The sequence below is a fragment of the Anopheles merus genome, chromosome 2L, assembly GCF_017562075.2.
Source record: "Anopheles merus strain MAF chromosome 2L, AmerM5.1, whole genome shotgun sequence".
Taxonomy (NCBI): domain Eukaryota; kingdom Metazoa; phylum Arthropoda; class Insecta; order Diptera; family Culicidae; genus Anopheles; species Anopheles merus.
In genome coordinates, this window is record NC_054083.1 from 6,062,971 (window position 1) to 6,086,629 (window position 23,659).

A 23,659-nucleotide genomic window follows, 5' to 3' on the forward strand; every position below is an offset into this window, starting at 1 on the left:
GCGGACGATAGAGATCATCGTGTAAAACCTCCTGCACTTCTCTTCTCAGCACATCGTAGGTACATTATTTCAGAACTGATACTTTATTGAAACACTGATGCAAGTCTAAATGATTGCAATGTCAGAAAGAAAATAAATCAGATATCGCTGCCATCGAAACTTTTTTCACTTATTGTTGAAACTAAATTTTCCCTTCGGAATCGATACGGTCTGGTGTGTGGCGCTACACGGCGTTACATTATTGTACCTTTGCTGTAGTTTAGTTAACATTGCATTTTCTCTCTCTCTCTCTCTCTCTCTCTCTCTCTCTCTCTCTCTCTCTCTCTCTCTCTCTCTCTCTCTCTCTCTCTCTCTCTCTCTCTCTCTCTCTCTCTCTCTCTCTCTCTCTCTCTCTCTCTCTCTCTCTCTCTCGCTCGCTTTATATGTAAATCGTCGTACCATGGATTCGAAGATAGCAAGAGATTATTATTGATTCACGTGTATGTATATATCTATATGTTTATCTTTCTCTGCTGCGTGTTGCGTGTAGCGGAAACTATGTTTTAGTCGTATTATTGTAACACAAAACACTATTTATTAATAGCGATGAATTTGCTGTTTGCTGGAGATTACTTTTATGGTGCTGACGATGAAATTGTTAGAATTACTTTACACACACACACACGGTTACTTTTACGCGGTCAGTGTAAAAGTAAGTTTGGTTTGTCAAGCATTATTAAATACGATAAGATTGCTATTACTGTGTTCCATAGGTTACAACAACGATACCAGAGAGGAAAAATCAGAGGAGGACTTCTGTTCTGTGTGTATTGAAAATATAATTTAGCGAATGTGTTACGTATACTCGTAAATGATGCCTTTTGTTTTGTTGTTATACTCAAAAAAAAAAAGAAAGATTCATTCATTTACTGGCAGATGTTGACTGCCACACCCACTATCCGTATTTGTTTCGTAATCAAAAATATCGCTGTTGTATTATCAGTCGTATAATGTTTGCGATTAGGATTGCTAGTTATTATATCATAATCACCTTTGCTCTTAGCTCTATCGTTCCTGTCCTGTGTTTGCGCTGAATCCGCTTTTTTTCAAACTACTGCTACGCTTTACTATATGATCGAAATATCATGGACCTACTACAGACTACATTCAGACTCTACTATGCTGGTTCTGAATACATTTCGTTTCGTGTGCACCTTGTTTTCGTGTTGGTTTTCGTCTAGAATGGTTTATCTTGAACAATGTTCGCCCGTTCACTGTTATTCATCTTTCAGATTGAAGTTTCTGTTGCCGAGCGTGGTGTACACGGCAACTTTGTGAAGAAGTTAGCCGTCACTGAAACTGTTAAATCAGCAAAATATACGGTACCATTAAAACACAGTACGGCTTTACACGCAATGGGAGAAAAGAACAACCCATACATAGTTAAATAATATACTCATTCCAGTAAGCTTTCATTTTGTTCGTTGCTCGTAATCAAAGAAAAATCATTAACGCAGCATAGAAATATGCTACGCAGATTAACCAAATACGTAAAAAAGGCACCACTACCATATACGTGTGTGTGGTCCGCATGGTGTTGGTGTACACTGGTACACGGTACACCGCGCCGTCCAACTTTGTTCGCCATATTCTCGCTTCATTTTGCATTCTTGTTGAATCGTTTGCACTGTTCGCGCATGAGTGCACGAACTACAAATCCATGGTAATATTTTTAACTAATGTGTGCAATGTTTAGCTTTGCTTTCCTTTCGCCTGTTTTACGAGTATTTTGTATTGTACCGATCCAGTCTTAATTATTAAAAACTTTTCACTTATCAATGTATATATTCGAAATATTGGTGTTTTACTCAATCCATTCCTACGCGACATGCTCAATTCCGCAACAAATACCCAAAATGCGCTGTACCTTGATTACGCCTAAATACCAAACCAAAAGGTTCTATGGCTTCATTCATGGCGATCGGACTACCACATCCTTGGAAAATGGTTGTATGTGTAATGTTTACTTTGTCAAGGTTCTTGCAAAGGTTGTACACGTTGCATCATTTTGCAATCAGTCACTTTCACGCCAATCTCTTTACGCTTTACCATTCTGTCTGTTAGTCACACGCGTTTCCCTTTCTGTAGTAGCATTCACCGTGTATATCAGAAACACCATACAGAGAGACGATGCGCATCTCATCCTGACCGCACCATGCTTTATCAGATGATGTTCTCATCGCTTCCATTTGCTACGTGCACACATATTTACATGTTGAACGTATTAGAGCGTGAGAACAGAGCCCACTTCTAGTCTGCATTGCGGCGTTGCATTTCGGGCGTTTGCGGTGGTAGCACCTGGGGCTTTTTCAGTATTTGTGGCTTCACTTTTACTTGCGGTTTGAATGAGCTCAGATTCTTTGCTTGCTGCTCCTGCGTCATGGAAGAGGCGCTTGCTGCTGACGTCCCTTCGGTTGACTTCATCAGACAGCCGCCAGTTAAATGTAAATCAGCAAACTGGGACACAAATTTCTGTGTGTTGCGCACAGGGATCGGACTCTTGCTAAGTTCTTTTCCCGGTAACGACGATGGCGCTAGCGATAGTTCAGTTTCGTTTGAAGAGGAAGCAACCTCTAATTCGGCCACGTCAGTGACCGTACTTGGGGCCACACTTGTTGTAGACGAGGAAGACGCAACGGGGACGGTAATTGCTGATAATCTTCGTGATTCTTCTTCTTTCCCAGCGTCAGCACTACAACCTTCTAATGATTTTGAAGCTTCAGTAGCAGCCGTGCTTGAACTTTTAATACTGTTTTCTTGTGGCTTCACTTCTGCCTTCGGTTTATCAGTCACCGTTGCTCCTTTCACATCCAGCTTTACCTCTTTTTTCACCGTGTTATTTTCATACACAGGAGATTCATTCGAAAATCGTTCGTTCTTCTTCAATGTACACTGGTTCTGAGCAGCAAACCGTTCAGCTGAGGTCATATCCTCTAGCTCGGTGTCTAAAGATTCTCTTGATGCATGGGCGGTTTCCTTGCTAATGGCGGAGGGCGGAAGATCCATCACCAAATCTGGTGCAATTCGGTTACGACTTAGAATGCGCGACGTTGTTAGGTTTTGGTATGAGCTTTGTGCAGCGCGTTTCTGCCACAAGTCGCGGTTCTGTTGAAACACATTTAGCGTTGCTGATCCACCGCCACCAGCAACTAGGGATAGTTTGTTCTCTGACAGGCTGAAGCTCTTCGCGTGATACTTTCGCATTGGTCGGGATTGATCGGATTGGTCATCCACGGCCGATGGTTCACCGTCAACAGCGATTGTTTTGCCGGTGGTTAGAGTCGTTTCGCTGCGACGATTCAAACCGAGAGTCGATTTGCTATGCTCTGATGGTTCTCCCATTCCGCCAAGCCGGGGTCGTATTTCCACGCTATCCATTTCATCTTCGTTGCTGTTGCTGCTTGTGCCGCTGTCAGCCGCAGGCGATTTCTCGCGGTTCATAGTAATTTTGGTCGGTTCGGCATAAATCGGTTCCGATGGTTTTGATGTCTAAAATAAAAATAAAGCAGTTCAATGTTATTACAGCTCTTTTATGAATCATACACAATACAAGCAATTAATGTTGTGAACGAGGGTAAAATAAGCAATTAAACGTGAGAGTTAATGGAGCAAGGCCAAGAATGGTCATATGGCATTATATAGCAAAATAAAAGCATAAACATCACTAATGAAAACATGTTAAAGGCATTACTAATGCAAATCATATTGAAAAAGGATAAAATAACTGAACTTCAACTTCTTCGATAAACTATTTCCCTTGTGACCTGTAACAACCCAGAGTTTCAACATACACTGTCAACAACTACGATATCACGACAATTTAGCTTGACGTGTAAAGTATCGTGTGTTGCTATTAATCAACTACATACATCAAATGCACCGATGACTACGGAATCTTTGTTATTCAAATATTATTTTTAACTTTGATTAAGTTATAGATTAGGTTGTACGCATAATAGATACGGTTCTGGAAGAATTATTTAATGGCGTTTCACTGCAACGTTTAAGTTTAAGCAACGTTATGTGGTTGTTAGTAAGCGTGGTGATATGGAAAAAGAAATTCTTTTTATTTCTAGGCAAGTGCTAAGACGTCAGTAAAATCAATCTAAAAAGCTAATAGTTTTATGTATGTAAACATACGCTCACCTCTCGTACATTTAAAAGCCTGGAAACTGTTGACGTTACTCGATGAATTATGAAAAATACTTAAAATCGATTCACAAAAAAGATACATAGCAATAGGTATATTTACCAAAAACGATAGGAAGCGACTGAATGAATGTAAACACCATCGACATACCAAACAAAATAGCCCAAAACGTTTGGTCTAGTCAGATCGCAACATTCCAATATCAGTTTGTTAATATTACAACAACAAATGGAAGTAGAGGTACAAGTTTGATTACGGATGAATGTATAATTCACGTGATGTTTTAAATTTATTCCTCGAGCTTAGACTTTACCTATGTTCGTCGTTTTTTGTGCTTCTACTTTGCTTTACTAACTAGTGTGCTGCATCATATGTAATATGACGTGAAAAGCTGCCTTTTATTTATTTTTAGTCTATTTGCATGCAAACAGTGTAACTAAACATATGTTTTTAATTCGTTATCATTGTCATGTTTATCTTCCTTTAATTGACTGACAGCATAAAAAAGGTCAATTGTAAAAAAACGAAAAGTGGCACTCTTTTTTGTTTTGTTTTGATTGATTGCATATCTAGTGTTAGTGTTATATTAGCTAAATAATACACGGTCTAATATGTTTCCTTATTCAACATATGCTTTAGAACTAAACATTTTACATCCACTGTGTGTATAAACTATCCTTGCTTTCAAATTTTTCGATATTTATATATATACATGTTCTGTATCAAACCACTACTGTCTTTATATGATGCAAAAGAGACAGATGGTAGCAACTAACACCAAGAAAAAAAAATGCGCGGGTAAAAATAGGCATCTACGGCGCAACACATTGAACGAAAGAATTATTACTAAACGTATTAAACAAACACTCACATGCAATTTAAGGAGTTTTCTAGATGCAATTTAAGGAGTTTTTTAAGGACTTTTCTAGATTCCTAATCTATTATCCTTAAACCCTAACTCGATAATCAATACAGTAGCAAAAACTACACAGAAATATTCGCGTTTATACTGCAATTGACTTACATCGTACGATAATACTAATAAAAGAAAATTCTTAGCCCAGAGATCTTAATTATAAACAATGACTCATAACAAATTTGTTTGCTTCAATCTGTTTTTCTAAGTGAGAATGTGTATGACTGTAGGTTCATTTGCACCTACATATTTGAAGAGGATATTATTAAACGTTATGACGCTTTAGTTTCAGTTACATAAATGCATAAACAAACAAATAGCCGGATCGCGTCACTCACTGTTTTGCACACAAAAACTGATCAGAATGGATAGAGCTTTGTTCAGGATGCACACAACGTTGCAAACACAAGTAACATTGAACGCATGGTAAAAAGCGGTACACAAACAACGATAACAAGCAAATACGGCTGTATGATTCGAGAAGCACGAAACATTCAAAGGTAAGGGAAATGAACTCCAAAATATTGCAACGAAATACAACAAAAAGATATTGTAGCATTATACAGTTGTCTCCAGTACCTCGTATGTGAAAAGAGCCATGTCTTCGACAAACTCGAAAGAGTTTTCGAACGAGTGCGGTTCGTCGTGGTAGCTGTATGGCGATGCTTTCAGGTGATCCACACTATCATAGTGTATGAAGTCGGCATCCTTTCGTTCATTGCCCAACTTTTCGCCAATCACCGGAGGAGCATGGTGTGTCGATGGCAACGGTGGCTGATGTGTTACTATCGCAATAGATTGCTGTGGAGGCTGTGACTGAGAAGACGTAGAATGATGGCTAGATGAGCCTCCTTGTGAAGAATTCTGAATTGTTTGATATTGCGGATGTCCGGGAGAAGGCAATGACGTTTGAATTAATCCGGCAGAAGTTCCCCCGGCCCCACTGCCACTAGGTGTACTACCAGCTGCAGCTGTCGCACCATTGCCAGTTGCACTGTGTCCACCGGCAGATGCCGTTGCAGCGCTTATAGTCGAAGCGGTATAATCACTACCGCACGTTATATTCGAAAGGGTGTTCGAGTTTTGTGTACAAATCGAAAGTTGACTGTTAAGTGAAATGTTTCCACTGGGACGACGCTTTCGGACGGATTCTTCTGAACTGGAAGATTTCAAATGTTCACTTTTATCGCGCTCTTCATCCCTGAAACACAAGAATAGCAACGCATGAGTAAATCATTGACATCATTTTTCAACAAATAGTAAAATACTGACTTGATTTTTAGCGATATGTACTTATCTGGAATAAGTCCAGTTTTACCGTTTACTGCACCACGCCACCAATCGTTGGAAACCTTTGCCGATAGTAAAAGATGAAAATACGCATTAAAACGGTTTACCTTGCACTACAAGCAGTGGTGAACGCACCTGATTGTACAGTATCACAGTATCCCCTTTCCGTAACGATAATTCCCTCTCGGAACGTGCATTGAAATCAAACTGAACGATTGCTTCAAATGTGTCTGACTCATCCTCTGATGGATACACTTCCGAATCCGGATCTTCCGACACTTGCTCTGTGGGTGAGTCTCCAACATCACTGAGGAACAACATTCAAAATTAAAGATTTGATCACAATAACAAACAATTCATCAATAAAGAAAAAAAACATAAAACAAAATGGCATTTAGTGTATTTTTGTGAACATGAAAAAGAAAGTTAACATACATGTCTTCAAACGTTTCTGAAGTGATAAACTTTTCGTAATGAATTCCACCAAGATCCTTCGGGAAGAGTTCTGCATGATGGACAATGATGTTCTTGATCAGCTCATTTACTTGATTCTGATACTGCACTTGGTCTTTATCCTCGGGCGCTGGCATCAGTGTGGGACCAAAACAGATTGCCAAGTTGTAAGCATCCATCATATTTTCATCAGAATATTCTGATAAGCTATGGGTACAAAGTGGTGCTTGCATTATTGTATGTGCTCGTTTCCGTTATATACTTTGGTGTAACTGCTCTACTCATACTTACTGGTTCAAAAATGCGAAAAGATACCGAATAACCACTACAACTGACTTTGGGAGACTTTGGAAAAATTTTCTTATGCCCAATACGATATCTTGCTTGGATTCAAGCTCTGCAAAGAGATCAAACATAATGATGGTTTGCAAGTAATTCAACCATGATTTGTAAGTTACTTACGTGCCAGTTGAACGAAATGATCAAAGTAAATTAAAGGAAACAGTGGTTCTCGAAGTTCGCGTAAATACAGTTTCAACACGCCAGCAACAGAGTTGATATCGGACGCATCTGTCATTTCAGCAAGCGGATCGTCACCTCGTTCAAAGGCTTCTTTAAAGTTACTTATTTCTACTTGAGATCCTGAAACACGGAATATGCCTTGGTGATGTAAACCTAAACATGGAATGAAATAGTTAATATGTGTGTTACAAGTTGAAACATTCGTGCCTTATAAACTAATAATTTACCAAAAAGATTGATGACTCTGATGCAGCTTCGCACAATGAGCGGAATTTCTTCCCCCGAAACTTCCAAGTATTCCTCAAGCGAACCACCGAACAGTTTTGGTCGACCCGATTTGTTCATACGTCCGATACGCTTCCGTTTCGGGACGTTCGATTTTGTAAGGGTATCTGTTTTGATAGCTGAATCTTTTGCCAACGCGTTCCGCAGGTATTCTGCTTTTGAATCTAACCGCGCTATTCGCGATGTTGCAAGAATGTATTCGCGAATTTTCTATTGAAGCAAACAAAACAATCAACATATACATTTTGAGATTATTAAAGAGCAGAGTCCCACCACATCGTAGACTTTTCATTCCTTACCGTTATGTAGAATTCTTCTATTTCATTTTTGTCTGATCGCAGTTTTACGGACGTATTTTCGGGCTTCTGAAAAGCAACCGCACCGTCACCGAAAGCACTAGTACAATCATAATCCTTAGTATTGAGTATGTCAAGCAGATTGATTTCAGCTGTTTCCAGGGTTTTCCAAATTTCCTCCGATTCCATACGCAAATTGTTCACGCGCTGTTCTAGCTGCATTAGCCGAGATTCCATTTCTTGATGCAACGCTTTTTGCAGCTCCGGTTCTACATCTTCGTCCTGTCCCTGGAACTCTAACCGTTTTGGAATCATAAAAGCTGCACTGTGCTGTTCAAGAAATTTCTGTTTGTCCGCCCGACTGTCCATTGAGTTGACGATATGTGATAGGGTTTCCGCATTATGTAGCACCGCTCGACAACGACCCTGATCTGCCGAAACGTGCATCAGCAGTGCACGCGAGACGACCGAATGAAAACCCAGATCCATACACTGAAATTATATCAACATCATTCAACTATAATCCAACCCATCCGACATAAACAAAAACTCCCTGTTTGTGTGTACAAATACTTACATCAATTAGATCGCTCAAGTCTTCGACAAAATATTTGTGGATCGTCGTATTGGAAGCTTCCAGGCACAGCTGATACTCGTTCTTTGCCTTGAGCGCCTTCAGTCTTGCGTCTGTGTACTTGTTTTTTCTTTTCAGAACCTCTTTCTCGATCAAACGATACTTTTTGCTACGCTCCAGCTTTTCCTTCGGCACACTTTGCTGCAGCTTCATTCGCTGGTTTTCGGCAAGTCGCAACTTTTTTTCTGCTTCCTTTGCTTCCGTTTGCAACGTGTGGTACGTTTTCATGTTTGTGTGCAGTTCTTGTAAAATTCGCAATATTTCAACGTGCGTTTCAAACCCAATTTCTCGACACTGAAAAATCATAGCACATACTTTAACACTACTGCTCTAGATTTCCACCGGAATGGTTGTTTCCATACCTTTCTGTAAATACGTTGAACGTCGTCCCACACTGTCTGCAAACGTGCTACCAAATGTGTAGAGTAAATCTCCGACATTGCCGCATGATCCCTAGATAGGGATTTGGTTTGATTGACAAGCTGTTGCCAGCAAGAGTAAGAAGAGAACATTGGCCATTGCTCACGCCTGAAAACGAAAATAAATCGACAGCAAGGCATAAGTTGTCTACTACATTTGTTGGGGAAGAATAATTTCTTCAAGTAACTTACTTTTGACGCTGCTCTTTGTGTCGAAGCTGCAAGCTTTTAGCTAGCTTGTCCAAGCTCTTGCTGTAATCAAGTTCTACCTCGCCTCTTCGTCGAAAAAAATCTTGAAGCTCTTGTACGAGCGCAATCTGTGCTTCCATGCGAACATCCAGAAATTTGAGCTGCTCGTTCAGCTGTTGTCTGATATCTGCAATTGAAAAGAAAGGAACAACTTATCATTTTTTGCAAATTCTTCAAAATATACAAACATTTCCGTTTCTGATATATTTACAATTAATAGTTTCGGGAATAAGCATATCAATTAAAAAATTGTCATTTCCACGACAGATTTTGTTCATTTCAAAGTTTCATGAAACAAAAAAAATTAATTCCTACCAAACTTTTCAAAATAAAAATTGAAACAATACAATTATATTATTGAAAATAATTTTAAACTCTTTTCCTTCTTTTTCTTTTACATCTATCATATTTTCCGGATAATGTGCAGTTAGCATGAATCTAAATATCATTATAAATGCTCAGTTTTGTTTCGTTTACTCCAACAAATTCGTATTTCAAAACCGCTACAGACCAAGTTCAAACTGCATCCCTTTTATTCTACTATCCTCGTTCTTCGGTGATGAGTTACCGTGTATTGTGGATTACTGATTCGTCAGGGGCACATTCGCCCTTTAATCTTTCGTTGTGTTACGTCGAAGCAAAGAACTAGGAAATACACCACACCCCACTCGAAGAGCGTTCTTGACAAAACATTCAGTTCTCCCCTAATAGAATCGGGTCCGATTTGTTTCGCAGCTGCTGTTCAGAAAACTTACACTGAAACGCCCTCCTACGCATGCACGTTCTTTATGCGTTTTCGTGGAAAAACGATGATTTTAAATAAGACATTATTCGTTAAAATTTGCTTGGATCCGATCAACATCGACCAAAAAGCGACGAAATAATTACCAAACACTGAAATTGTATTTTTTGTTTTGTAATTTAGTTTAATTACATATTTTAGCGATGCCTTTCTTCACTGTTTTTAGCTCTCTTCTCATGCACTCCGCCCCGCACTTAAACGTAAAAGAAAGGTTCTTCTTCTTTGGCACAACAACCGCTGTCGGTCAAGGCCTGCCTGTACCCACACTAGTGAAGTGAGCATTGGTTTTCAGTGACTTATTGTTACTATAGCAGGATAGTCAATCCTACGTCTGGGGGCACGGTCTATTCGGGACTTGAACCCATGTTATGTTCAAAGTATTCGTAAGATTTCGTGACACGCACATGTACATCAACACGAACTGTTGTAATGCCAGATGATACGGGAGGCAAAGTAAGGCTCTCGATTCACGCAACTGCAACGAGTAAAACAGGCATCAGACTTCAGCAGGTCATCAGCACCAGTGCTGTTCTCATTGACAATCACACACATTGGCATATGGTTTGCTCAGTAATTCATTCAATTATGCATATGCAACGTTTGAATGACAATACACCTTTGATTTGCTTCTATGCCACTTCCGGCGTAACACATATATTCTACCGAACATTATTCCAAATCAAAGAAAAAATTGTCAAAATAGCCTTGGTGCACACAAATTAAAATTTAAATTATTACTAAATAGACATTTACTATTTCAACAGTAAACGTACTCATGCGATCTATAAGAAAGAACTGAATTGTTCTATTTGGAGATGACGCAATAAAAGGTCGTTATGTATAATCAGAAAAGTATTCAACTCTATCACAATTCCAAATAAAATAAATTCACATACAAAACGTGTGCCCTTTGCAATAGTAGCTTTAGAAAACATATTACCTGGAAAGACATCCCGAAATTCGGGACTCGGTTGATGGATCCATCCATTACGTTGCTGTATAATGCATTGAAACATGTTTTGTCCGCTGAATAACACTGGGTTAAAATTTTGAGTGGTTCTTTTCTCGTCTTGAAAATCACTATTAGTTTTTCTTACACAGTAGATAATATTATTTGAGCTGTATCACTTTTGTTAAAAAAAAGTTCAATAACAATCGATTTCAATTAATTAATAGACTCATTTTACACAACAATTTACAACACACTGGTAAACTGGAAGAGTATTTCAGCACACGTATAATAAATACAATCCCACAAACCTTCTATACCGACAACTGTTACACAATAATATAAATTCGTTGGAAAATGAAATCAAGAATGGTTTAATCTCAAAACACCGCCCGTGCAGCTGTGTGAACTTTAAACTTACAATAAAGATTGCGCTTTAGAACCAAACAAACACCAAAGAACATCACTATTGTAAACTATGCTGCGTCTTCGACTCTCTTATCATTACTTACACACTTTAAACTCACACTATTCACGCTTCGACTTGGTCATTGGCTGGTGCGGACTAATGCACTCACAAAACAGAACTAAACCATCAACAGCTCGCTTGGGCACTAGAGTAGCTGTACCATTTTTTAAGCCATAACTAATTTGTACTTGCACGAAGAATGATGCACACCAAATATTATTCCAATTGCACCGGTCTTGTCCTTTGCGCTCTGTTCTGTTCTCCACAGCGGGAACTAAATCACCACAACAACGGCGAAAGTGCGTCCCGCTAATACACACATACACAAACAAGCACACTGCGTTAAAATTAGTTTGTTCACACCGGAAACGCTAACCTATAGACGTCGTCGTGATTGTCTTCTCCGACAAACGGAACCAGATTCTTCGATTTCTTACCGTCATTCTCAAATGCATTCTAAGCATGAATGAATGAATGGTGCACGCATTCAGAAAACTGCCCGATGCGCATGCCTAACACTACAACACTATACAACAATCCAAAGGCCGTCGACTTGTGAAGACCGTGTGGACGTTTGTTGCTGGTGGATATTTGAAACGACACAGATGTCGATCAGCAAACCTATGGAGGGAGTGAGTAATGCCACACACACTTGCGTACGTACGTACTGGGAATGGTTTTCTTCAGCTGTGTTTTTATTTTCATTGCTGCTGCGCAAGTAAATAATAAAATCTCCGCCCAACGACTTGGGGAAGACTGTCGTCTCGATCTGTTGGCTCGGGAAAATATTGTAAGCTCCCAACAACAAACTAACACTATTTTAAGCACGCATGCTTCTAAATGAAGTATCCAACCTATCGCACATTTCAACCATCATTGGCTTCAACCCCAGTTTGGCGTGACGACCATCAAGCTCTTTATGCATTGGCCGAAGGAACTTTACGTTCTTGAGCAGTAATCGTTTCTACCAGCTATTAACCTGTGTTAGCATCCGGTCTGCTAAACGTAAAAGGGTAAAGCGCAATTACAAATCACAATTGAGATGGTTTTACTGGCAGCGCATCCGATTGTGTCTGATTCCGTTTTCCTTCACCGTGTTTGTCCATTTCAAGGAAAGATAATAATCATGTAATACTTTGGCCAAATACAAATACTTGGTGTAACTTTCGATAGCAGGTTATCATTCCTCGATCACATTGATGTTACCGTTAAAAAGGCTCGTAAAACAATCGGTATGATAAAACGTTTTTCAATCCGCATAACCGACCCTCTGTGTTTAAAAGCGTTATATTGTTCGTTAGTAAGACCGATTTTGGAATACTGTGTTGTTGTTTGGTGCCCCAGCTCATTTACATCGATTGACCGCATAGAAAGAGTGCAGAGATCATTTACTCGGTATATGGTGAGCAAAATGCCCGGCTACACGTCAGACACCCTACCGGACTATGAGCAAAGATGCCATCTGTTGGGTCTGGACTCATTAGCAAAACGCCGTCACATTTCCCAAATAATGTTTGTTGCTTCGCTCATATCTAATGCTGTGGATTCACAAATCATTCTTTCATCCCTGCATTTCTATGTTCCAACTCGTTTCTTACGCCCTCGTGCTCCTTTATTTATTCCAAATCGACGCACTTCAGTTGGTTTAAATGATCCTTTATTACGTGCTGTGAGATTGTTTAATTCCTGCGCACACCTGTTTGACCATCACCTCTCCTTACCATCCTTCCGATCCATCCTCCGAGCAAATATTTAATAAGTTTAGTTAATAGGTTTGTTGTTAAGAATTAATTTCAGACAGCAGTTATGTAAATAAATAAATAAATAAAATAAATAAATACTAGGACATTTAATATTTGTCTGACTTTGCCTCACAACAACAACAACAACAAGGGGCAAAGCATCGGGAAAATGAAAGTTTCCTCTATAACACCATCACACCACACTCACAGATTGGTTATGGTTGAAAAAATGCATGCGCTCTCAGATTGGTTGAGATTAAAAAAATTAAAGTGAAAGTACCACTGTTGCAATGCCCACCTCACCGCTTCTCTCTATACTCTTCAAGCGGGTGGCCAATCCATCCTGACCTATAACGAATTGTTGCAAAAATTCAAAAGCGGTACAAGCATGCACCCACCACCGCTATTATCTGCGCAAAAAGTTTTTGTTGTAGTTGGTGTTGTTTGTTTTATCTGCAATCTTTATTGTAGCTTGTTGTAACCATTGTACGGAAATGAATGTAATATTTGCTCTTCTTTACACATCTGCCTGGACTAAACCGTCTAAATAATGTTATATTTCATCTTGCAGTTTTTCAATATTTTTTTTTTACAAATCATGTTGTTATTAGTTGAAAATATGTGCACTACTGTGTTGCTATACAGACCAAGTTCAGTAACAAATGAGCGATTAAGTGTCCAGAGGTTTCATTTCTATACCATCTCTTTTGATTGACACACGGCAGCAATGATACGAAGTCGCTGCAAGTGGAAAGAAAAAAACCCCTATCATAGCCACACCGCATGTCCATGGTCGTTTCGTTTGGTTTGGTTGTGGTGATCTATAGATGCATTTCTGAACCGTGGCAAAATCGATGTCACTCGTCATACAAGCTCAGTGGGAATGGGAAATACTCAATCAATCGGACGATCACCATTCAATAATTAACTGCACCATGAGAGCAGCATGGAGCGCTTAGATGCTTCACCGATCACCACGCTGACATTTGCACCTGTACCGTTTGGTGCGATCGAGCGATCTCTTCGAAAACAACAACATCCAAAAGCACACACACACACACTCCCTTCCCTCTCTCTCTCTCTCTCTCTCACACACACACACAAATACACCGCACGTTACCAAAGTCAGCCAACCATTACGCAATTTCTCCGACTTTCTCATCCGACAAAATATATTCGCACCCTGAACTGGAGTCCAGGAGGGTGTGAGTGTGATTTGTGTTGAATTGTAGCATACACAACAAAACAGAAAGAAAGCGATGCAAGATCATACATGCATAAATGACACTCGCCATAAACACGATGACGATAAAATACGTTTGCAGCCACCTGGACCTGATATGTTTTGTTACATCAGCAAAACTGTTTTCATTTGGCATAAAAAAAAAACAACTTGTCTGCAACGATGATCACCCAGCACACAGCCGTTGGACAGTTTTACCATAAATGTTTTCATTGCTTCCGGATTTTTAGGCTGTAAACGGTTACGATTGCGACAAAACAAAATGCCGTTACTTCCGTAGCATTATTTTTCTTGTTTGGGTGCTGATGGTGGGGGGGGGGGGTGATTTTAACATAAGAGGAACCAACACATCTCAGTAAATAACGTATTAACCAAATTAAAAAAAAAAAGTTCTCTTAGATAAAAATTAAACATTTTAAACAAAAACATATAATCTAATTGTTACTGGGGTTCGATTAGCCATTCGAATGTAAACATAGGGGCTCTTTCCGTTTGAAGTTCGTAGGCTGAAATGTCAGCCTGTCAGCTGTTTGCATTGTATAGCAGTTTTCGAGCAGCTATCTATGTGAGTATAATATATAGGTGGGCTTATCCCAAGGTGTATGAATTTAGAAGGCTGATTTTTATCGCTTCTGCTTCTGAATGAAGATTTTAAGAGTGTTTAAGAGTATTCGTCAAGCCTCCAGAAAGCTCGTTCGAGCAAAAGTTTTCACTCGTTCTGTCGTTCGTTCTGAATGAAGATTTTAAGAGTGTTTAAGAGTATTCGTCAAGCCTCCAGAAAGCTCGTTCGAGCAAAAGTTTTCACTCGTTCTGTCAAAAAGTGATGTTCAAACTCGAATCTAATTCTAGCTTTGTGGCTAGAATAATCTAGACTGAAAATTGCAGGCTAGTTTTTTGTGTGGTTTTGTATGGAGTGTTTACATGATTTCAGCCTCCAAATGTCAAACTCCATACAAAAATACTAACTAGAATCGTGAAGGCCCCCATAGCCAGTTTTGAATGTAAACATTGTTACAGGGTTTTGCAAGTCACTTTCGAATGTACGCATAATTATTCACCGCATCCAAGATGTTTTTCAACAAATGTCAATTGCATGGATGTCATTTCTATCATAATAATTTTTAATTTCTTCAGCATGATTTTCAACACTTCACCTGTGATGCGATCCGGCTTCAAACCCGGTGAAAAAACGATGGTAACAGCCCGTTGAAGTTGAATGTTTGGACCGGTCTGGTGGTACAGTTGTCAACTCGTACGACTCAACAACATGCCTGTCATGGGTTCAAGCCCCAAATAGACTGCGCTCCCAAAAGTATGACTTCATAATCCTGCTATGGTAATCAATACGACACTGAAAGTCAAGCTCACTTCAATAGTGGGTACAAACAGGCGTTGGCCGGCAACGGTTGTTGTGCCAATAAAGAAGAAGAAGATTAATTTATAAAAGCTCGCATAAAAAGCAATACAATTTGTGTTCCGGATGCGTGTTTTTGGTACCGTTGTGAAATATGAAAGTGGTAGGTCATTCGTTTTTTCACACACGATTCATATTCCATTTAAAAAGGTAACCCTTAAATACTTCAACAATTTAAGTTTGTATCCTATACGGTGGAACCCTTCATAACGAGTTGTGCGTAGCCCAATTTGCCTTTTTTTTCCTGACAATAGTTTTCTGTTAAACGATGTTTAGTATCGAAGCTCTGATTTGCCTCAGAGATAATGAAAATTAAAGAAATGCTCAATGTTTACCGATATATATTTCACAACGGTACCAAAAACAAGCATCCGGAACACAAATTGTATTGCTCCTTATGCGAGCTATTTATTATGCTATTATAAATTCATCTTCTTCTTCTTCATTGGCACAACAACCGTTGCCGGTCAAGGCCTGGTCTTTACCAGCCCACTAGAAAGCTTGGCTATGTTGGCTATCCTGCTATGTGTAACCAGTAAGACACTGAACTTACTGGTTACACATAGCAGGATAGTCAGTCCTACTGTGGGAGCACGGTCCATTCGGGGCTTGAATCCATGATGGGTATGTAGTTAAGTTGTACGAGTTGACGACTATACCACCAGACCGCCTCAACTTCATTCATCTCGTTAATAGAACTGGTTAAATTGGGTTTGAGCATTAACATTTGTTCGTTAAGCTCGGATTCAGCGGAGATTCACAATGAAATGCATTTAATTTATTATTTCAACATGTTGTATATTTCAAATAGTTGGGGAACATAATTTCTTCTTTTTTATGTACGATAAGCCATATTCTGATTAATAATGAATGAAATTCAGTAAAAAAAAAAACAGAAATACACGTTTAATTTCACTCACGCTTTAACCCGGGCTTTATGCGAAAAACTCGCAACGCACTAATAGGTTTCTCTAACTCTACCTCCAATAAGTAGCTATATTTTGCAATAGTTGTTCCTAATTTTTTGACAATGATTTGGCATCAGATATTTACGGTTAGAGAAGTTACGGAAGATTTAGTTAATCTTCAAATAATGAAGATTCTATGATTATTATGATTTGTTTACACTGCATTTTACCATTTTTACAAAATAAGAGATATTATAATAGTTTTGTCTAAGTCAATAGAAGTGTGATTCAGCACATGCATGTAACGTACATTCGTCATCCATATGTCAGTGTGTTTGTTGAAAATACAAAATACTACGCCATTTATTGCTTCATATCACATATATTACATCTTCTACTACATTTTTCATACAGATCCTGTTAAATATGTGCGATACAACCGCCACAGATAGAAAAGGAAAATTTCTCTACCACCACTTCCAGTGCAAATAAAGGATGACAGAGTGTTGAACGACGGTAGAAAGCGACATCAGTGACCAGACCATGGCAATAAAAAACAAGTTTTCCCTAGCAATGCACACGCGTAAAGTGGTGCATTCGTATATCAAAAGGAGTTTATCATCACTCAATATATCCATTATATCGCCGTGACATGACTACAGCGTGTATGGATTCATCCATCAACATCTCCACTTGCTCCACTATTTCAGTCCTCTGTTAATGTGTTAATGTTAGTGGATGTATTGGAAACTAAATGCTTCTGTTTACGTATTGCTTATAGTTGATGTTATTTCAATAGGAACAATTTTCCAACAAAATAAATAGTATTTACTAGATATATGTTAAGTCAATAAAGTTGCTTGGCCCTTGTTATCGGTGTATTTGAAATGCCGATTAACAAGATAGTATTGTTTGTATGTGTTGGTCTGCGTATTGTGTATGTCAAAGATAAATCATTTAAACAAATAGAAAAAAAACGACGACAAACAAATGCGAAAATTACACAAGATAAAATTGCAGATAAGATACAATCAAATAATGCCATGCACGTTTTGTTTCATTCCACCAATCCAAAAGCGTTACTTTCATTTACCCCACGCAATCGAAAATAATTACGAGAATTCTTCATGCCTTGCTGTTTTAATAGCCCAAACACACTAATAACTAAACATAATTTGCACAATTATGAAAAGATATGGCACATTGTTTATGTTTATCTCTACACAAGTATAATAGAATAAAGCTTTAAAACACACAAGTTAAATGCACATAATCTAAAGAAATTTATCTGACTATTCACGAGTTGTTAGTTAGTAGTGAACAGATAAAAAAAAATCATTTGAACTCAAATTGGTCTACCGGTCGATGTTACTAGACCCAAACGATTCCCTTTAAATTATATTAAAATTGCCAAACATTAGTATCATTTAGGCACATCGCTTCATCATGATGAAACTTATGTTCCGGAAATAAGCAATGTACGAAAGGCAACACAACGATCAACGTTGGTTATTCTTCGCCAACTCTCGATTTTGTTTCAGATTTTTGTTCTCTTGCGCACATCCTCTCTTCAGCAACATAATGTACTTTTTTCTCACTGCACTGTGGCGGTGGTCTCACGGAAGTCTCTCAACATAGCACAACTTAAAACATCTTGTTTCTCGCTCCTGATGCTGCTAACAATGGATTAAATCGATTTTTGATGCTGTGTTTTTTCCACCCTTATATTTCATAACACATCTTGAGTTGTATTATAATAATTGCGAATAGAAAACTCTGAAACCATTGTAAAACACGGTCAAAATCGTACAATTCTTCATTTGCCTTTTTGCGTTTGAAAAGTAGCATTCGTAGGAAATAGTCATTTAAAAAACCATTCGAAATTGTATTGCAATCAGTGAAATAGGTTCTAAGTGATTCCTTCATAATGTTAACACAAAAATTGAACAATGATTTTCCTATTATTTCTTTTTGTGTATTTTCTTAATCTTCAAAGGCTTCATGTTTCCGGATAAAACATGCTGTCAACTCTCGCACAGCACCAAAGCTCGAAGTAAACGTTCGCATGGACAGATTTGCCGTTACCATTTGTGCTCGGGAAACAGTCAATCAGATTGAAAGTAATTTGAGAGGCATCATTTACGACGTAGAATATCAATTTACTTTTTGGGCAAGCTCATTTTGCCATTTTACCACAGCACCGTTGGATTCAATCGTTTCATTGTACCGATCGGTCTATTTTAAACTCCAAACTACGGTTACTTTGCACCACCGCACACAAAAACAGTTACCAACTAGCACTTATCAAACGTGCATTACATTTTCTGACACTCAGATTTTCTATTTTAACGCGATGGTTTGGACCTATAACAGCACAGTTGCACCAGGCATCATACAGGATGCCTCTGTATCATTATCGTTATCATTGACATTATTAAAATACTCCTGTAATCACCAAACTTGCACCACACAAAGGATTAGAGATCGGCACGCCCGTTACGTTTTTCTCGACTCGTTGTGCTCTTGAAGCAACATCCTCATTGAGCAGAATTTTCCGTAGCAATCCAGCTGTGAGAGAGCTTTTCTGTTGTATTCCTGAGCCTACTACTGATTCTGAGCTGAGGTAGTGACGTCGTAATGCTGGATGCTGTTTATTCAAGCCAAGGGCCTTCCAGTGAGCGTGAAGTACAATTTGGTATACAATAAAACCAACCCATGCAGCTAGGCAAATTAATTGCTCACTGCCAATTCGAATCCAGGCCGAGAGAGGCAGAGAGACAGGCAGAATAAAAACACACATTTCCTGACAAACACTCACTACTATGAGCTCTTTCTTCAACACAGCGCAATTGGACAACATATTTGTCTTTCAAAAGAATATTGCTAACAATAATAATAAGGCATAACTTTCACAACAATCAGTTTAGATTAGAAGAAATATATTCGATGCTGTTGATTACACGCAAAACATAACACTTTGAAACTGTTTGCAATCAACTTAAACACTTTACACTTTCTTAATCTTATACATCGGAGTCCACATGTATATGAGCACCCTGAGTATGTTATTTGCGTAAATTTCCTGTTTTAACTTCTACGTTCCAATGCGAAAAAGAACACAGAACTTTGCCAAACGCCGCTTAACTTTACCGGACACAAAGCTTAAGGAAAGAATCGCATGGCTTCGACACACAAGCGCAACACCAACCACCAGCATCCGTGTTTTCATGGAAACAATAACCTACTCTGTTTCAAACACGACCTCCACCAACTTCATCGAACAACGTTCCGCTTCAACTAATGCGTGTGCGTGAGAGATGGTGTCTCTACATTTTCTCTCATATGCTCGCTATGTTTCGCTAATGCCGAAGAGACGAAGGTGTACGTGAGCACGGTTTATGTTGCGATGCATGGAACTTTGTTAAATTGGTATATGTGCGTTGCGTGACTAGCGAGTGTTAGTTATATCGCAACCTGCAATACCGCACAAACACAAACGCAGTCTGTCCGAAAACATGCAGCCAACACCATCTTGAGCATTCAACCACACCGTATAAACTCAAAAGCGATATTTAAATCAAACGGCAGGGGATGGGCCGATCGCTGTGCTTTTACTAAAAACAGAATTCGGTCCCTACAATTTGGAAACAAAAAAAAAACACGTTTAAAGATTTTCCATTTCTATTTGCGTAATGCTACTCAATAATTTATATTAACACGTAACACGCTGATGTTTATCAACAAATGACTGTTGCGCTATTAGTATTTGTGTTTCGGCTTTCCTCGCCCTTTCCCGTTTTCATTCTCTGAAGTTTTGTGCAAAACACCATGACTAGTCAATTTTTTTTTGTTAATTAATGTATGTTATGTTTCTTCAATTTCTGCAACCTATTTATAGATATAACTTTTCTATAACTATATTATTTTATAGCCTATAGTCAAGACGGAAGCTAACATATTTAGCAATAACATGCATTTTATTTCGCATATAATAAATGATAATATTTACTTTCATTACTTTTTAATAGTTGTTCTTGTGTGTTTGTAATTTACAGTTTAATTTTCCATGGTCATATTCCCTGAGATTTACACAATATCCCGGACGGATCCATGGTACATCCGTCAACTTGCATTGCGCAACAACAAGCTCATCATGGGTTCAAGACCAATTTAGACCAGGTTCCCCATACCTTTGATCCTGCTGAGGATAATCAATAAATCATTTGAGAGACAAACCCATTAGTAAGTGATACAACAGGGCACCTTGCCTTGACCCGATAACACGGTTGTTATGCCAAATAAGAAAAATAAAAATATGTTTTTTTACTGGTAAAATGTTGGGATACCTGGAGACCAACCGTCCTGAATGTCGGTGAAGAATGTCCTGCGTATGGTGAACTCGATACACACGGAATACATGACGGATATGATGTGAAGTCGTAGGGCTTCACGGCTGTATCTGTATCACGGGACCCGAAGCAACGAATTCAGCAAATTAATAATGTTTTGGATAGTATTTATAAACTTCCTTGAAAATAAGAGGAGATTATACGGCGATTGACGAAATAGACGGAGCAGCTGCATCGGATGATATGCATTTTGCACTATGTTCCGAAGTCATTTGACACAAGATCCATCAGAGAGACGAATGCTCCATAAAAAATGAGTAATAAAAAAATGGATTTCAAATATTGAAGAAAAACTAAAATTTAAGGCATTCATATTCTAGGTTTTAGTATTACACGTTTGTTATTTAAGACGCCTTGGTGTTTGCTATGAAATTGTAATCTTCAACGCATCACCGTATTGCGAAAGCATTTGCACAGCACTCTAGATTCTTTATAACATCACAACAAACATGCTTTCTCGCTCTGCCAAACAAACATTGACATGTGTTAGACCATACATATCGAGATTTCGCTGATGAAGGAGGGGAGGGGGAAGGGTTTACTCTCTTTTTCGCTCTTTGTCATACTTTAAATTTTTTGTTGATATTCTTTTTTGATTCTTTTTCGAAAAATGCTGAGACGACTAAAATTATGAAACTTTGCGTTTTGAAGTCAAGAATCAAGAAATATTTGTTAGTTTTTATTGCATATAAAAAGTGTTTCTACAATGTTTTTATCTATTTTTGCTCCATTTTTAGTTTTAAAACAATTTTGATTGACAAATAACCCATGTCATGTTTGAACACAAATTTGTTATTAAAATATTTTTTTAAATCTATTTACCAATTTATGAATCCATTTTAATCAAAAACAATCAGTCACGTTCCCAGACTTGACCGAAGCGGGAACGATCGAAGCGGTTTGTCCAAAATCATAAAAAAGGTTTTTTCCTAGGATGCTTTTAGAAGATTTTGCTACATTGTACACGCATTATTTAGCAGAATATTCATGAATAAAATTAAAGCAACCGTTGTAGCTAGGCAACAACAACTATCGTTCCTCTTCGATCGAGTGTGAGATATATAAAGTGGCTGATTGCATTGATTTATTGTAAAATAAACTAAAAATGCCTTTTATAACCATCCTTACCGTAAGAATAGTCGTAACAAAATGTAATAAAACCATCAAAAATTTCAATTTAAATAAATTGGATACAAGCATATTCACATAATTACAAGGGCACAAGTTTAAGTGATAGTATGTTGAGAACCAACTCTGCCATTTATTCATTTCACCAACAAAAAAACATTGTTTAATTGTGCAAGTCGCAGCAAAAAATACATTCTTCATTGCCTTCACTTGAATCGCTTCACGTATTTGTTTTTCTACCTCACTTAACGGTAATGTTTATGTTTTGGACTTTTTATGTATACATTTTTTATGGCATACACCAAGGCTAACAAACATAATTCCCCCTTGCTTGTAATTGTACCAAAGACAGCGAAAATAACACACAACTCTCTGTAAACCGTCCCTGCCATACATACGATAAAACTGTGGCATGTATGCATGTAGGTAGCAATCCATGCAGAAGTATGGACTGCTTACAACAAATATTTTTATAATGTAAGATCCAATCCCATATAATCTATCTTACATTTAAGTAGCCAATACGGCCATAGCAAGAGAAATTTACACATTAAATAAACACATTTTTTTTTTCATTCAAACGATACATGCTTGATTTACACCCATATACAGCTAGACCACCTCCACCAACACTTGTCATCGTCGTCATCGATAATGCACCACTTGTGTGAACGCATTTTAACAGACTAATTTAGGTTATTTTGTAGGTCACAGATCGAGATCACGCCCCTAAAGCAGTCCAATATCCAATAAAGAGATAAGCATGGAAACTCATTGAAACAAAGCAATTTAACTTGATTGACTCTAATATTATGCTGAGCAGCTTAAATTCAGTCCATCTCTATCCCAGACGCATGGATACTGCATTCCCCTTCGAACTCTGAGCCAAACAAAATCAACGTTAAGCGCATTTTCATAAGATAATAGGGACCTGTACTTGTAAGGAACTGGTGTTGATGTTCATGGGCCAATCTTTAAAAAAATCACTTGGTATTCATGAAACATCTCAAAGTTACACTTTTCAAATATAGAAATAAATTATTAGGCTATTAATGTTTTTTTTTATATTATTGTATTATCTATATAATAAACAGTATTACAAACATAAAATTCAACGAAATAAATAAAAATCATTTTCAGGTCAACTACACAGTGTAAATGTCCTCTAATGTATTGTTTTACACAAGCGTTTCGAAAATAGAAAAAATACATTTGTACCAAAACACTGATTACACGTTTAAAAACGAGCAAACTTGTCATTTTTATGCTTGTCGGTGACTTCAACTTGTCGGTGACTTCAACTTCAATGTTTTGCGCTGTTATCAGTGGATTGTGCTTTACA

At 38.1% G+C, this 23,659-nt stretch overlaps 1 protein-coding gene across 14 annotated transcripts in view; it reads right to left on the reverse strand.

Annotated features, from left to right (window-relative positions):
- Nucleotides 1-353: 353 nt before the first annotated feature.
- The window catches only part of LOC121591473 (SLIT-ROBO Rho GTPase-activating protein 1-like), a 30,933-nt gene continuing 7,627 nt past the window's right edge, over nucleotides 354-23,659 (reverse strand). For 4 of the 14 annotated variants that reach the window (XM_041911985.1, XM_041911988.1, XM_041911987.1 and 1 more), the window contains 12 exons: nucleotides 9,197-9,380; nucleotides 8,948-9,113; nucleotides 8,529-8,879; nucleotides 7,955-8,443; nucleotides 7,598-7,865; nucleotides 7,311-7,523; nucleotides 7,140-7,245; nucleotides 6,831-7,055; nucleotides 6,531-6,702; nucleotides 6,378-6,457; nucleotides 5,685-6,306; nucleotides 354-3,528 (listed from right to left, as the gene is read on the reverse strand). In XM_041911985.1, the coding sequence (XP_041767919.1) occupies nucleotides 2,290-3,528; nucleotides 5,685-6,306; nucleotides 6,378-6,457; nucleotides 6,531-6,702; nucleotides 6,831-7,055; nucleotides 7,140-7,245; nucleotides 7,311-7,523; nucleotides 7,598-7,865; nucleotides 7,955-8,443; nucleotides 8,529-8,879; nucleotides 8,948-9,113; nucleotides 9,197-9,380 (4,115 nt within the window). In that variant the 3' untranslated portion in view covers nucleotides 354-2,289. The other 10 variants (XM_041911995.1, XM_041911991.1, XM_041911998.1 and 7 more) reach the window with 10 other exon arrangements.